Below are 15,891 nucleotides of genomic sequence, written 5' to 3' on the forward strand. Positions count from 1 at the left end.
CAAGAACTGTTTAAGGTGGACAGCTCAAAAGAACATCTGCCGTGGAAGTATCGGCAAAACAGACTCAGGTCAGCGATCTTTCTTCTATGTTCGAAGCTGTTTCTGGTCAACTCTGAATCGCCCATAAGTCAAATTGCTCTCTTAAGGTATTGGGCCAAAGGTCCTAAAGTTCGAGCTCCAAATAAGCGAGCAATATTCCAACGGTAGACGAATCCAGACGAAGACAGCTCCAAGATTTGGTGAAGATAATTAAAGTAATTCGACCACTTGACTATGTCAGATTGCTTCCATCCCATCCCAAACCCAACGTTGATCTCAAACTTTTGTGAAGAGTGTCCATCGATAGCGACCTGGATGGAAAGGTCTTTGAGAAAGCTACTAAGCCAGTCGATAAGTGAGGACGACAATCTGTACGATCTTAATTTATTTAGTCAGTTGATATTCCAAACCCTGTCAAAAGCCTTCGAAATGTCCATTGCGATTGCTATGAGGATAAACAATTATAGTAAAAAAAATTCAGTACATATTTTTGGGATTTTTTACTTTATTTGAGAATCGCGCTGGTAGAAGAAGTTTTTTCCTCGGTCTAAATCTAGATCAAACGATGGTGAAGGTGCTGGAATTAGTAAAAGAAGAATATGATAAACAAATTATCGAATAATGAGAGGAACGATGAAGGGAATACAAAAGAAGTCTTCCGTTAAAGAACGAAAATGAGAAGGATATTGAAACAACACACAAAAAATGATTCACGTTTTTGTAGTCGACGATTTTTAGATATCAACACGTCGAAAATTTAATATTAAAACTTGTCGCTTTAATAAATTAATGAAAAAAATTGATTGTGATTTTCTGGCGCCGAAATTACCTCATTCAATCGCCGTGGCGTCGAGTTAATAAGATTTGTTGCCACGAATTCTCTTAATTCGCTATAAATTGCTCAACGTGTGGAATTCTCATCATTTCTTCTGAATTTTATCGGTTCGGGATTATGGCGTTGTAGCTACTTTTACGAGAAAATATTTTTAAAATTTCGTAAAGTGGATGAATTTTCTTTTATCATAGACAAGTTCACAGGACTTTATTTTTTAATTTGTATAATGATTAATTTATATACATATCGCATAATCGTCTAATACATTTTTTTAATAATTTTTGGAAAATAAAATTTGACGTTTCGATTTTATCAAAATATGATATTGACACTGATAATTTTCGTATTTATATTAATCAATAGATCACCTAATTCATGAAAATCAAAATAAGAATAAAATGAAAATAGAAAATTAATTTTTTCTTTAATCCTTACACCTTAAATATGTAGCATTACTTGATTAATCAATAAAATTATTTGTAGTTTTATTAGAATTTACAAAATACAACCATAAATTTCACTCAAATTATTTTTTTTAGCGTATTGATGTCCTCTAAGTCTATTTTCTAAATACTGAGATGTCTGCCCTATGTAGACAGCGTCACAATTAGTACAAGACACTTGATATATGATATCCTTTTTTGGTGCTTTAAATTTTAATTTGGATAATTTATTATGTCCTCTATAACTCATACTAATATCAAATTTATTAAAATAATTTGATAGTTGTTGGGAAAGTCCTTGTACATATGGTAAGGGAAATGTTTTATTTTTTGATGTTTTCTTTCTGTTTTGTTCTTTAATTGATTGTAGAGTCTGTTTATCGTTTTCTTTAATATCTTATTCATCATTTTTTACGGATAATTATTTTCTTTGAATGCAGTTTTTCCTTTTTGAACAGCTAATCCTCTCAATTCAGGATCTGATGGTTGGATAGATCTAGCAGCCAAACTTATTGTCACTGATCTTTTTTGGTGACATAGTATGACACGAATTGAAGTTCAAATATCTTGAAGACCAAGCTGGTTTCGTACACCATTCTATTTTCATGTTATTATTAATTTTATATAATGTAACATCGAGAAAATTGATTTTGAAGTACGTTGTTGTTAGAGTGAGTTCTATAGCTTTTATAAATTCTGTATATTCTTTAATTTGGTCCCGTTTTTTATCAATATATTTTCCACAAATGTATATAGAAACAACGTTTGAGGAAATTTAAACTTACCGAAGAAGTTACTCTTGTTGCGCTTGAAACAGCCGCTCCCAATATAGAAGCTCCTTGATCGCGAGCTTGTCCAGTAAGAGACTGTACTCTTTGGAGGAGACTCTCTCGTGATTTGGCCGGCGAACTAGGTGCAGAAGTTGTTTTAGAACCCGGTTTTAAGTTTAACGACAAATCCCCGGCGGTACTAGATTGCGATGGTGGCGGAGGAGGAGGTGCCTGAAAAAAAATAAGATCACACGCTATTAACAGCGATCGCTGTTCCGGAAGATCAATTAAGTAACTGGAAGAATGTTTAATACGAGAATAAACCTCTTGACAATATAAGACACGTGGATGACATCAACGAAAGTGTAATTTCTGACAAAACCTTAATTCAAATGCCACCAATACAATATCATTTTATATCTTGTAATACATTTTAAGACGCTTATTTCTACTTAACTGAAATAATGTAATATTAAAAATAAAGTGAGGTTATGAGTAAAGAGTTTACGCGGATCACCTGTGGTTGCGACGTGACCGGTGGCGGTTTGGAATATGGATCCACGGGAGCATCTGCGTCATCGCACTCCGAGGACAAATCCCCGGAGCTGAACCTCCTCTTTAAGTAATTGACATTCGAAGTGAAGGACTGTCTGAAGCTGCTGAACGAAATGGTGGGGCCGTTTGCGGTAGGGCCGCAATACTTTCCACAGTCGCTAATTTTGCCGGTTCTAAAGGTACTTCTACCGCAGTACGTTCAAACGACGACGCGGTATTAAATGTCGATCAACTTGTATTTTTCAATATATCGACGCGATACACTCTGAAATAAATAGAAAATCATTCAAAAATATGTTAAATTTAAAATATTTACTGGTTATAAAAAAAAAGGGGGACAAATTAGAGACTATTTCTATATAATATTAGTCGCATCTCGTAAAAGTGGCTTTATCAAATTACAAAATATTATCATTACAACAACCTCTGGTATATTATTCTATGAAATTATGTATAATCCGGTCAATTTAGTTACATAATCAAGCTGAAAATTGGTAAAATTGTTTAAAATACAATTGAAAATAAAATTTGAATGGTCCCCATCATTTCCGTGAGTGGAAAAAATTTTAATCAAGGTCAAAGGTCAAAAATGAGTTTTTCAGCCAAACGTTTTATCGTAAAAATTTCTTACAAATACTCACAACAAGTCTCGGTTTATTTCAATGTTGTAAGAAAAGTTTACTGCTAAAAATATTAAAATTAAATACGACAGCTTTTACAACTTTTTGAATCGTTATATCTTAGAAACGGTGGCTCGTAGGAAAAAAAGTATTTATACGTTTTTTGTAGATAATTTTATGATCTACAATTTTCGTCAAAGGTATTTTCATGATAAAACTCACTGTTTTGTTGATAATCACGAAAAACTCATTTTTTTGACCTTTCAAATATTCAAATTTTATGTTCAATTGTATTTTAAACAATTTTATTTTTGATTTTCAGCTTGATGGCAATTTATGTAGCTTCACTCTTATTTTTTGTTCTAATTTGACCAGACTAGTTTTGAAAAACGACAATACTGTCTCAAACATACTTCATTCCGTCCCAAAACAATGTTAGATTCTGTGATAATAACAGTTTTGTCGTCGAATAAAAAATTATGCTATTAGGGCTGTCGATTTATTTATAAGGATCATCACCCTTAATTTGAGCAATAGAAACATCGGCTCCTGCGTATAAAACTTGTTAATGCTGCGTTAATAAGTTGCGGCACCACTAAACATCGAATTTGACTGAGCGAGTTGATAGTGAACGTTTAAAACAAGTAAGCCTGTATGCTTACGTTGGATGATTATTTTTGGTCTTTCTCAACAACAATTCTTAGAAAGACTTCTTGTCTTTGCGTCTGTCAGAGGTGCAGTTCTATTTATTGATGATCTCTAAGTCTATTTTCTAAATACTTAGATGTCTGACCTATTTCAATTTTATCTATCTTTCAAAAATTATTAAAAAAAGTAATTTTATAACAGAAGAGACCTAAATTCAAAAATATTTAGAAACATAAACATATTAAAAGGTCTGAGGAATCAGAAATATTAGTTTTTTGAGATTTAAAATGAATCTGGCCACTGGATTACCACTACACTAAATTCTGGATATTATTGTGATATTTTGGTTTAGTTGTAAGTCAAAATTCATTATGAAAAACCTGGTTTACAACGAAAAACATATTTCATCAAGATAATGAACTCTTCCATAAAATTCAAATAACCTTTCTAAAATTATTGAATTAAAAACTAAACCAAAACATCTGCCGTATTTAGCAGACTTGGTTTACTCAGATTTCTGACTATTCCAACATATATTTCGACAATCTTCTATGAATTAGAATACAAATGGAAATCGAACATTGTTCAAGAAGAGTAAAATCTGTTGAAAATTCGTAATGAGCAAACATTTTTTAACTGAGAATATCCCACTTAATTCAATTGTATAATTTTACCTGACTAAGCACAAGTAGTGGTAATTAACAAAATGCCCACGTTCGCACAATCTCAAGATAGCTAATTATGAGCCATCAGATGCCAGACCTTTTTCACAAAGCACATTAAGCTTCTTTTGTATGTACAGTGGAAAAGAGGAAACTTCGTTAGCCCGTTTCTTATTTGAACTTCGTGAGCAATTACCTCCGTGTATTTACTTGGTACGCAATTGAAATGGATAATTTTCTGGAAGAATTTTGAGAAGTACGGAATTATAACTTTCGACCCATATTTTCTGATCTCCTTTGTTACAAAATTGAATATATGGATCGCGTTTTAGTCGATAAAAACCAACAATTGAAAAGAAATCTTTCAAAACGTCAATTTCAATCTCCGTTTAGTAGATTAGTCAAAGTCAAATTATTTGATTGAATTTTCTGGTACTGTTTTTATAGTAAATTTTAAAAGGTTAAAGATGTCGTTCTAACCAAAATATCCTTTGTGGATATCCTTGTTAATGGCCTGCAAAAGGAAAAATTAAAATGTACATTCTCCCGTCATTAAACTTTGTGTAGGGAGTTTGTATGGATCAATACGCAGTGGAATCGGGAGAAACGAATGGTCTCTGGATAACGGGATAACATTAAATAAAATGGCTGTTGAGAGTTACTACTTCAAGATTTTTTTTTTATTATTTTTATCTGCGCATTATCAAATATTGAATGGGTTGACGACACTTTTTTTCAACAAAGAATAGTTTTTAATCAAATATATATTTTCCTTTTTGCACAATAACCTTTTGTCATCGTTCTTTCAACTTCATGAAAAAGTGAACCAAGTGTGATTGAAGGTCATATTCATTTGTGAAAGTTTAACATTTCAAAGAATTCAGAAAAGTTATCAAATGGTGCGAGATCCGCGCTGTATGGGGGATATGGCATCACTTCCCAGCCGAGCCCCAAAAGTTGCCAAAGATGTGTGAGGCTTTGCATAATTCGATTTGAAAATTCTGGTCGTTTTTATTTGATTGATTTATCTAGTTTCTTTGATTGTTGACAGTAAACATCAGAATCGATCGTTTGGTTCCTTGGAAGCAGCTCAAAAAACACAAAACCTTTGTAATCCCACAAAACTAACAGCATGAGCTTTTTTTATGGTTTTCAGCTTTCGATGTGGTTTGTGCTGGTTCATATTTTGGTCTATTTGAATATGCATTCTACTAAAAATGGTTGAATAGCAATAGTACTGAGATTACGTACCCAAACATCAATTTTTAAATTATGTTCCTGCATCCATCTGCATCCAATTCCGTGCTAGTGTTACTTCAAAAGTTTATAATTTATAATTGTTACAAATAAAAATTCTACACTAATATCATATTGTGAAGAATTTTTTGATTATATGTACATTCTCTACAAAATAGTTACAGTTTTTGTTTGAACAGTTATAATGAGATTTTTAGTTGAACCCACTTTTTTCAAATGTTTCCCAATCTCTTAAACTACATCTTTGGAAAGCTGGTTGCGATTTAGATCACCATTATTTATCAACCTATCTTATCCACTGCAGGACATAAGCATCATTTTTCGGTCTTGGTTATCTTGGATCCAGTTGGAAGATATCCTTTTCAATCGTATATCAATTATCTGACAATCTTGCAGCCCTGTTCCATTTCAAATGTTTGAATCTTTCAATTGCATTCTTAACTTTTGTTTAGTCTTCGATTCGAATTTTATCTCATAATGTCATTCCCAACCTTTCCATGACTCCATGATTGAGTTATTCTTATTGTATTCACAGATTTTTGATCCATAATGGATGAAGCATTAGTCAAATAACTTTCGTTTGAGATATGTCGGTATATCTGTCTTAAATACGTATCTTAGCTTACCAAATACGGCCCAAGACAGTCATATCCTTCTATTTTTTCTTTCCATTCGGATGTCATGTCCAAGATATACAGATAGGAACCAATAAATTATAGAGCTAGCTCAAAATAAGTTTCTGACGATAACCATAATCTAGAATCGTATTTTTTCTTGTTGGTTAAATATTTCTTTTACAAACTTTGGAACTATTAGATGTAGATTCTTATTATTTTGACAGTTGTATTTGTAATTTGATGAAATCTGGTAAATCTACAGGGAAAAATATAATAAGGTTTCATCAAATCCACTTTGAATCTATATTATTAATCAAGCCCCCAAGGAAAGATATTTGGTAACTGAGTTTTGCAATATTAAATTAGATTATTGTAATAGACAAAAAGTTTGAGAAACTTTAATCAATCAAAAGAAAGGTGTTAATAAACTTGACGCAATGGAAAAGTTCCCGAAACTCAACATATATATCATTATTTCGAACAAACGTTGGTTAATGGGGGTTGGAAATCGGTATAGCGTAAGGTTATTGTGATGATTAATTATAAAATATATTGAATTCCATTAAGGAGACTCCATCATAATTAATTTGTGTTCATAACCTTCTATTAATTATCAAAACTGTTTTAGATTCACAATTCATTTTGTAACGGAAAAATCAAATTTAATCCAATAGTTATAGAAAAAGTATAGTATCCTACTGGATAGTAAAGGGTGAGACTTATAGCACAAACTTCTTCCCCGTTTCTATCATTACGTGTTTGTTGAATAATATCCTATAAATCTTGTAAAAAAGATTCATTTTATAATCAGTATATTACTGTTGTGAATTTTAAAAAAATTCTAAAGAAAAAAATGTATTATCACACGTACCTACAAAATTTGAAGTAAAATTCTAACTAGATAATATTAACTATTGTATCCGCAACACGTACTACATAAAAGTTTTCAAACTTGCCTATATATTTACCTCTAATATCGGAAAAACAAATTTGAAATATTCGCACCAATTTTCACCAACAATTTTTGAAATTTTCACGAAAAATCAAGTCTGTATGAAAGTATGATTTTAACTGAATATCGGGCTTCGAAAGGGCGGCGAATTTAACGCCGTACGGCGGTCGTTGCACAAACTATTTCGTCGATAATAATACGCATACCCTCTAGTTCGACTTGGGGTAGTTTTCGAAATTCTTGTTGAATGCGGACACACTTGTAACTCTTTTCACATTGGAGCGGATATCGACCTTTGTAAAAGTGGAATAAATAGTCAAATATTGAACAAAAGAATTTAGATTTTTCAAATTCCAAAATATAGGGTTGTATAAAATCTAGATCTAAAAAACTTTTAGGGTGAATTGAAATAACGGATACCCGAAAAAATATTTATTAAAGGATTATAAAAGAGAATAATAATTTTTTTTAAAGATCCCAAAACTATATCTATGAAAATACCAATTTGTTTACAGTGCACAAACATTTAGATCATTCCTCAGTATTTGTAACTCACTTTTCTACAATTTTCCGATATATCGGGGTCAGTTAGTATTATAATTGATGGGAAAAATTAATCAATAATAAATAAATTATCATTTTTATTGATGGAATGTACATTTTTGATTGTTATCGCAATTAAAACATATTGTGGCTAAATTCATGCAAAAACTACCGATACAATAAACAACGATTTTCCACAAAAATTTAAAAAAATATTTAAACACAAATAGGATCAAATGAAAATGAATTATTAAACGTTGTTACAGATATTGAAATTATGCAGATCATAAAGTTATTAAATTACAAAGACGGTATTCAAGATCATAACTAATACGATTAATATTCAAAATTACGTCTTGGACAAAATATTTTATATTATATAGGCAAGAAATGTGGAGAAAAATAAAAAAATCAGCATAAATTACCTCTTGAATCTAAGGATAAACAAAAAGGATATACTGAAAAAAACTTTGTATTCTATTTTTTTTAGGAATTAACTCTTTTTTTTAGATTTCTCAATAAAAAATGACGATACCAGTTTATATAAAATAAATATCATCGAAATATTTCTTAAAAAATTTAAAATCGTGATAATGAAATGTAACACATCATTTTTACGAAAGTTAGTACTTGCCCAATGAAATATATAATTAGGGGTGTCAACTATTTGAAAAAAACTAGTTTTTTTATCGGAATTCCAACCGTAACGCAAAGCTTCCTTTACAACTGTAGCACAATTATTTCTCAATAAATCGTAGGTATTTTCATTAAGATATCGATTCCAAAATTGTTTGATTCTCGATTGGGTATCTTTGTTCGCTGGTATCTGGATGATTTCATCGGCACGTCTTCCTTCACTCAACGCATCACTTAAATAAGTTTCTTTTCCGTTAAATTTAGGGTCGAATGTAAAGTAAGTAAAAGGCGGCCAGAAACTGATGTAAGTATTATCCGACAGTTTCATTGATATATGACCTACGTACGGAAATCGCGGTTCCCATTTGTAAATTTTGATCATGTTAACCACCGGAGCGTCGTCGTTAAACATCCTAAAAATCATTTTTTACAAAACGAAATCATAAATTATCACAAAATATGAAAATATTGAATTACACAACATCCTTCAAGAGAAAATCAAGGTGGTGATTCAAAAGATTCTATTGACACAGAAATTGAGTAATTTAGAGAAGGATTAGTGAAGAGAATACAAAAAATGAATCAATTTTCAAGGATGGATTAAAAACAAAATATGAAACAGGAGCCGATGGGTTTCCAAAGGAACTCAGTCTCCAAAAGTATTATCAAGGTGGTGATTCAAACACAATCACAACAAACTACACGACAGCCAAGCAACCTTTAAAAGAATCACCAAAAAAATGTGGTAATGAGCTTGTTAAAAAGCAATATCCTGGATTCGGGACACTGGAGTAATCCTCGGTTGGTAACCTGGACACTATGAAATGGAAGGGGGCTCCAAGGCAGATAGATTTGTTAAAATACGAGGGGATTGAACGCCGAAAAGACACAAACAGTAGTGATAGCATATCCTGAGTGATTTAGCGAAGGATTAATGAAGAGAATACAATAATTGGTTCACGAAACACTCAATCCAGAAGACTATTGTACTGTTGGGACAGAAATAAGAAGTAACAACGGACAATTATTGTACAGAATGTAATGAAGACCTGACGCCAAATGCTGGAGGTTGACATCATAAAGTGCCTCGAAAAACTAGCTGAATTAGAAATAGAAAAATTGAAAAAACTTCATTCTGGGTTGGAAATGTTTGAATAATCTAAGAAAAGATAGTTAATTCTAAATCACGACCAATCCAGATCGATGTTACCAATACTAACTTAAGTTAACTTTCCTCGGGGAATAAATGGGTTTCCAAAGGAACTCAGTCTCCAAAAGTATTATCAAGGTGGTGATTCAAACACAATCACAACAAACTACACGACAGCCAAGCAACCTTTAAAAGAATCACCAAAAAAATGTGGTAATGAGCTTGTTAAAAAGCAATATCCTGGATTCGGGACACTGGAGTAATCCTCGGTTGGTAACCTGGACACTATGAAATGGAAGGGGGCTCCAAGGCAGATAGATTTGTTAAAATACGAGGGGATTGAACGCCGAAAAGACACAAACAGAAGTGATAGCATATCCTGAGTGATTTAGCGAAGGATTAATGAAGAGAATACAATAATTGGTTCACGAAACACTCAATCCAGAAGACTATTGTACTGTTGGGACAGAAATAAGAAGTAACAACGGACAATTATTGTACAGAATGTAATGAAGACCTGACGCCAAATGCTGGAGGTTGACATCATAAAGTGCCTCGAAAAACTAGCTGAATTAGAAATAGAAAAATTGAAAAAACTTCATTCTGGGTTGGAAATGTTTGAATAATCTAAGAAAAGATAGTTAATTCTAAATCACGACCAATCCAGATCGATGTTACCACTACTAACTTAAGTTAACTTTCCTCGGGGAATAAAAATACGAATTTGATATTTCTTGGAGGTTATAAACTTATATAGGTTATAAACACATCTACAGTATCAATTTTATCATATTTTATTTACCTAGGCACTGGATATCAACCCTCAACTAATCTTAAAAGTAAGATTATTAGAAAAAAATGGAATTTAAGGATTTTCAATATTTTTACCGATCCTATTTACTGAGCTTTGGAAAGCTTCTTTAATTTTTGAATTAATTTCAAAATCAATGAATCGAGTATTGATCAAATGAATGTACTAGAATGTAATTTATAAAAAAAGTACTTACATGTTAAAAAATTGTGAAATATGTTCGAAATACTAATAGTCAATGAGGTCTAATAGGTAATCATGTTAACGTTCATTGGAGGAAAATAGTTTATAAATGTTATGATATGTTATCGATATTATTGATAAAATTGATATACTTATATAAAAAAAATCACCGCAAGCAGTGCGTGTAAAACCATATGATAGATCCTACAAACTAATTACGAATTTATTGCAATTATTTTAATAAAATTAATGAATTATTCTAGATGATACATCACTCATATATTTGAAAGACTTAAAAAGACTGATTAAATTATTATCATAGAAATCTAATGGAATATCTGGACTTAAGGGTGTCCAGAGTTTGCTAAGGACCAGTTGTTCGGTATGATTCATAATCGTGACGGATGTCTAAAGTCAAATAAACAGAAAATGATTGATTTGAGAAGGTAATTGTTCAATTTTTCTGTATATTAATGTAAACAATAATACTATGAACTATCTGTACGTGGAAAAGAATGCGGTATTTATATCATATGACATCTCTGGTTCATAAGTAATTCGGGAAAAATTGTAGCTTTGTTTCAAATATCTGTTCTGCTTAAAGTTACTGAAATCGCTAATGACTTATAGCTTTTGATGAAACTTCTATTTAAATTATGCAGATCGCCCTGATTCGACTGATATTATATTCTAAGTGAAATTGCAGTGAACGACGTTTGCAGTTTTTTGTAATGTCAACCACAACAGAAATCATGGAAAATATCATTATTCAGTTTGCTTATAACTGAAAAATTGGGCATGTTTTCGAAAATTCACAGCTCCCAACGTTAAAATTTTAATAAAAAAATCTATGCCATTGAATTATTAGTTTACTCGAAACGGTAATTCAAATGTTGAAAAAGTTCCGATAAGCTAACATCGTCAACTACAAAACGTATATTTCACTTTCTCAAAATATGAAAAAACAAACATTAAACAAAATAGATCCAATTTTTCAAACCAGAAAAACCACCATTTTCCAGACAATATTGATTTTCTAAATATATGAACTGGTTTTTGGTTTTCATTTTCAAAAGAACGGCATCTATAATTCGATTATGTTCAAATCAAAATATGGATACAAACTATTTCAAAAACAGCGCCATTAAATATTTATTAGGATTTCTGATAACTGATTTTTAATAAAACTGTAATGTCGTTTTTCTATATTTTTATACTTTCTAATAAACGCGCGAATAAAATAATATTCAGCATGAAATTACTGAAATACATTTCCATTTTAGTATACTATTATCCTCACGTTTGATATAAATAAATACATAAATTTCAATCTTTTGAAATATTACTTTATTTCAAGTTATTTTATATCCTATAATTCATCTTGAATTTGATCAATAACTTTATTTCTCTCATAAATAAGAAGCGATTTCGTTGCATCGAACAAATTCGAGGTAAATATACTTTTCCGATAAGTTATCTCGAATTTATTTTTATTTCTGTTTCCCGGATATGATAAATAAATTTTTAATGTACCAAATATGATTTATGTCTAATCGGAATTGAGTCGCAATTATCTTCAAAAAATATTGGAACGCGTAATATTTGTTTCGGACCACGTTCTAACTTGCAAGGCCCGCAGTTCCGCGATCGCGGAGTCCCTTCGGCTCTTTCATCGATTGTTGATGAATAATTTTTAGTGGAAACATTCAGCTGAATTCTTAGAAACCGCCAATAGTTTGAGAAATATTGTCACTATGAAAAGAAAACGATTTTTCAAAATAAGTTGAAACAAATTACTTGGAATGTCTTCAGATAGCAAATCAGACATGCCATTTGAAGTAAGATAGTTTGCAAATGCTTCAGGTATTAAACTACTTGAAGAATCAAGAAGTAGATACGTCCTGGTCTACCAAACAATTGAAAAATGGTGCGATTTTAACGTCAAGAAACATTTTGATTCACTCAACATCGATATCAAATAACTAAAACTTCAAATTGTTATAAAAATGAAAATTTATATATAAAACTATAGACAGACTTTTTTATTTAATATAATTCATCTCAGGGTCTCTAGATCAATGTCTTTTTCTGGGATATCCATGCTTGATGCCACACAATTGAGCTCTTGAGCGATGTCATTGAATTTAAATATGTTAGACGCAAAAATCGAGCAGGAAATTGATCTTAACTGCTCCGGAATAAAAATGAGGTGAATACGTAAAATTTATCCCATCCATTTAGTACGAATACAGGGTGTCCCACGACAAGTTAAAACTATATCTGTATATGTCAAAAAAATAATGAAAATTTCTACTTTTGGATTTTCGGATACGATCTTTTTAACTAAAATATTTAATACTTTAATATGTTACTTGGTTGTTTGGAATGGAACATACATATCTGCAAAATCTGCATACTTTTTGAGATAATAATTTTTTTGAAAAAAATTTTACCGTTGCAAACCCTTATAAATTATTTTTTTACGTGGATACCCTTAAAGATATGAAAATGGTTTTTATTCAATTGCTTTTAGCAAGGTCAGACGTATTTGAATCTATGTTGAAAATTTTATTATTTTATACAGGGTGTGTATAGAAAGTGTGCAAAGTTTAACTTTTTAAATATTAAATCTGTCTAAAAATTTACAGAAAACATTTAATATCTGTATAATGGTTAGGTTATAATATAGGAAAGTATACATGAATTTACCTTTTATTTTACCCCTGAATGCATTAAAATATAAAAAACCGGGTGGTTCTATATAAAAAAATGAAGAAATTTGATATTTATGAAGTTAAACTTTGAACACTTTTTATACACACCCTGTATCAAATGAAAAATGTTTCAACATAGATTCAAATACGTCTGACTTTACTAAGATCAATCGAACGGAAATCATTTTTATATCTGTAAGGGTTTGTTCGTAAAAAAATAATTTATAAGGGTCTGTCAATTGTCAAATTTTTTACAAAAAAATTAATAACTCAAAAAGTATGCATTTTTCGAAAAAAGTTTTCAGACAAAAGTATACTGAAATTTTACGTTTATTTCAAAAACGTATTGATATACAGGGTGTTTTTATAATATTTTGTCATATAGTCAAATAGTTTTAACTCGTCGTGGGACTTCCTGTATGAAAGTCAAGTTGAAATATCAATATAAATAAATACTGTATCTATATAAATCGTCTTTTATCATTAACATTGAAATATGCGGTATTAGGTATTTCAGCTATTTATTCATTAACTGTGATTCACCGACTCAGAACACTGTTCTAAAAGAACAAAAACAAGCCCACGTTTCATACTAAACAGCGTTTTCAAATCGAACAAACGTACCAAACATCAAGTTTTAACAGCAATTGAAATCAAAATCTGGCGAATTTACTACAATATTTCTTGGAGTTATTACCCGTTACGAGGTTTTAATGGTTATTGAAGAAATCCGTATTATTATGAATGAATAGAAGCTGTTTTTACAATTTATATCGACACTTTTATGTTACTCCCACATAAAGTTCATCTTCTAGGAAATTAACTCTAATCAATGTGGCAACACTGTCGCTATTGAACATGGAGAATTCAACGATCGTATAGGTAACAAACTGAACCCAACTTTCATTCTTGTAGTCGCTTCTCTGGTTGTCCGTTGTGTGCGGTCCAAAAGAACAGAAATTCATTCTGTACCATTTTCGGTGACAGAACATGTGATTTCGGTTATCGAAAAGTGCTTGTAGTTTCGAAGGCAATATTATAGAACAAAAAAAAATGCGTGGTATTAGTGTCAAGTGTAGGATTTTTGTAACAGTTCTAATAATTGCACATGTCAGAGAGGTAGGTGTCTAATTTTAGACAAGCGTCATCATTTCTTTAAATAATTTCAAATAGAATCACTTGGTCGACAATGTTTAAAGTTAACAATGAAGTACAGAAATCCCACATTTACGAAACTGTTAGTTTGGTACCGTTTGTGAGGTGATTTTATAAATTATAATAAACTGTAGTTATTCATCCAAATATTATGGTTACATTGTGTTAAAAATATAACTTAATGACTTAATAGCTTTATTTTTGAACTCAGAATATATAGAAACTTTTATCTTTCTGGTTAAAAGTATACAAAAAAGAAATGGAAACAAATTTACGGCTTATCTGTTGCGAAAGGACATGGTAGATCTGAACAATCCCAAGACGAGGTAAAAACAAAATATAGCGAGTTACTATTGACTTAGAAGCAGTAAAGATTAGTCCATACCTAAAAGCTATCTTTTATTGATTACAAGAAATACATTGTAATCTTTTTTATATGGCTCTAAGTAACAAAATTGGGACGTGATTCTCATTAATGACCTTCTGAATTCATCCAAGGAATATGAAGTTACCATAGCCCAGAAATATCCAAAATCAGATCACACCCAGTATAATACACAGAGGGATACATTTTCTAAGTAATTTTACGAGATTATATGAGGTAAATACAGTACAATATAATAAATACTCACTTCACTAACTCAAAAGTTTTAATTCTCTTGAGGTTTTTTTGTGTTTCTTCAATTTCGTCAAGGGGCTGGATTCCTTCAACATTGGTATGGTGAAGAAGTTTGGTTAACAGTGTCCAGATCCAGATCCTTGTGAACTTTACTGTTTCGAATATACATCCACGATTTTCCTTAGTACCTTGCTGTGAAATCTTTGGAGTATCTGTACACTACTTTGATTAGCACAGCCTCATAGCTAAATATCATCATCAAATATCAATTTTTGCCGCTCCTTAAAGGCTATTTTTTACAGGTGTTGTCTGCAAAGGTAGCTAGAGTGTCATTTTCTTATACATGCATGTCATTCGTGTACATTCTGAAATGTCTGCGTTAGATGTAGGATTCTAAGATAACAGAAATCTGTCTAGGCAAGTACATCTTGTATTCCCAGCTCTTATGCCAAAATTTATCGAATGCCTGCGCCAAGTTTTCTCTTCTAACGACTTGACATGATTTTAGAGTTGCTTTCTCTAAATCCAAAATGATAATTTGGTTTATAAAAGCATTCGTCCTGAACGACGAGCTGGTGGAGATCCGCGTGCCATACTTTACACCAATTCTACTTTAAAATTTAAGGCAAACTTGGATCAGGATTGGAGATATCTCCCATAAGTCTCTCTCGTTCAAAATATC

General features: G+C 31.2%; 2 protein-coding genes across 2 annotated transcripts in view; one reads left to right on the plus strand and one right to left on the minus strand.

Moving 5' to 3' along the window:
• Positions 1 to 9,001, minus strand: part of LOC130444346 (synapsin) — a 74,107-nt gene extending 65,106 nt beyond the window's left edge. The window contains exons 1-4 of the mRNA XM_056779433.1: positions 8,576 to 9,001; positions 2,876 to 2,907; positions 2,605 to 2,827; positions 2,103 to 2,318 (exon numbers count right to left, since the gene is read on the minus strand). Of these exons, the coding sequence (XP_056635411.1) occupies positions 2,103 to 2,318; positions 2,605 to 2,827; positions 2,876 to 2,907; positions 8,576 to 9,001 (897 nt within the window). The remainder of the gene's footprint in view (positions 1 to 2,102; positions 2,319 to 2,604; positions 2,828 to 2,875; positions 2,908 to 8,575) is intronic.
• A 5,265-nt stretch (positions 9,002 to 14,266) lies between these two features.
• The window catches only part of LOC130444369 (uncharacterized), a 51,631-nt gene continuing 50,006 nt past the window's right edge, over positions 14,267 to 15,891 (plus strand). Inside the window, exon 1 of the mRNA XM_056779463.1 lies at positions 14,267 to 14,554. Within this exon, the coding sequence (XP_056635441.1) occupies positions 14,489 to 14,554 (66 nt within the window). The 5' untranslated portion in view covers positions 14,267 to 14,488. The remainder of the gene's footprint in view (positions 14,555 to 15,891) is intronic.

The sequence above is a fragment of the Diorhabda sublineata genome, chromosome 5 (genome assembly GCF_026230105.1).
Source record: "Diorhabda sublineata isolate icDioSubl1.1 chromosome 5, icDioSubl1.1, whole genome shotgun sequence".
Classification (NCBI taxonomy): domain Eukaryota; kingdom Metazoa; phylum Arthropoda; class Insecta; order Coleoptera; family Chrysomelidae; genus Diorhabda; species Diorhabda sublineata.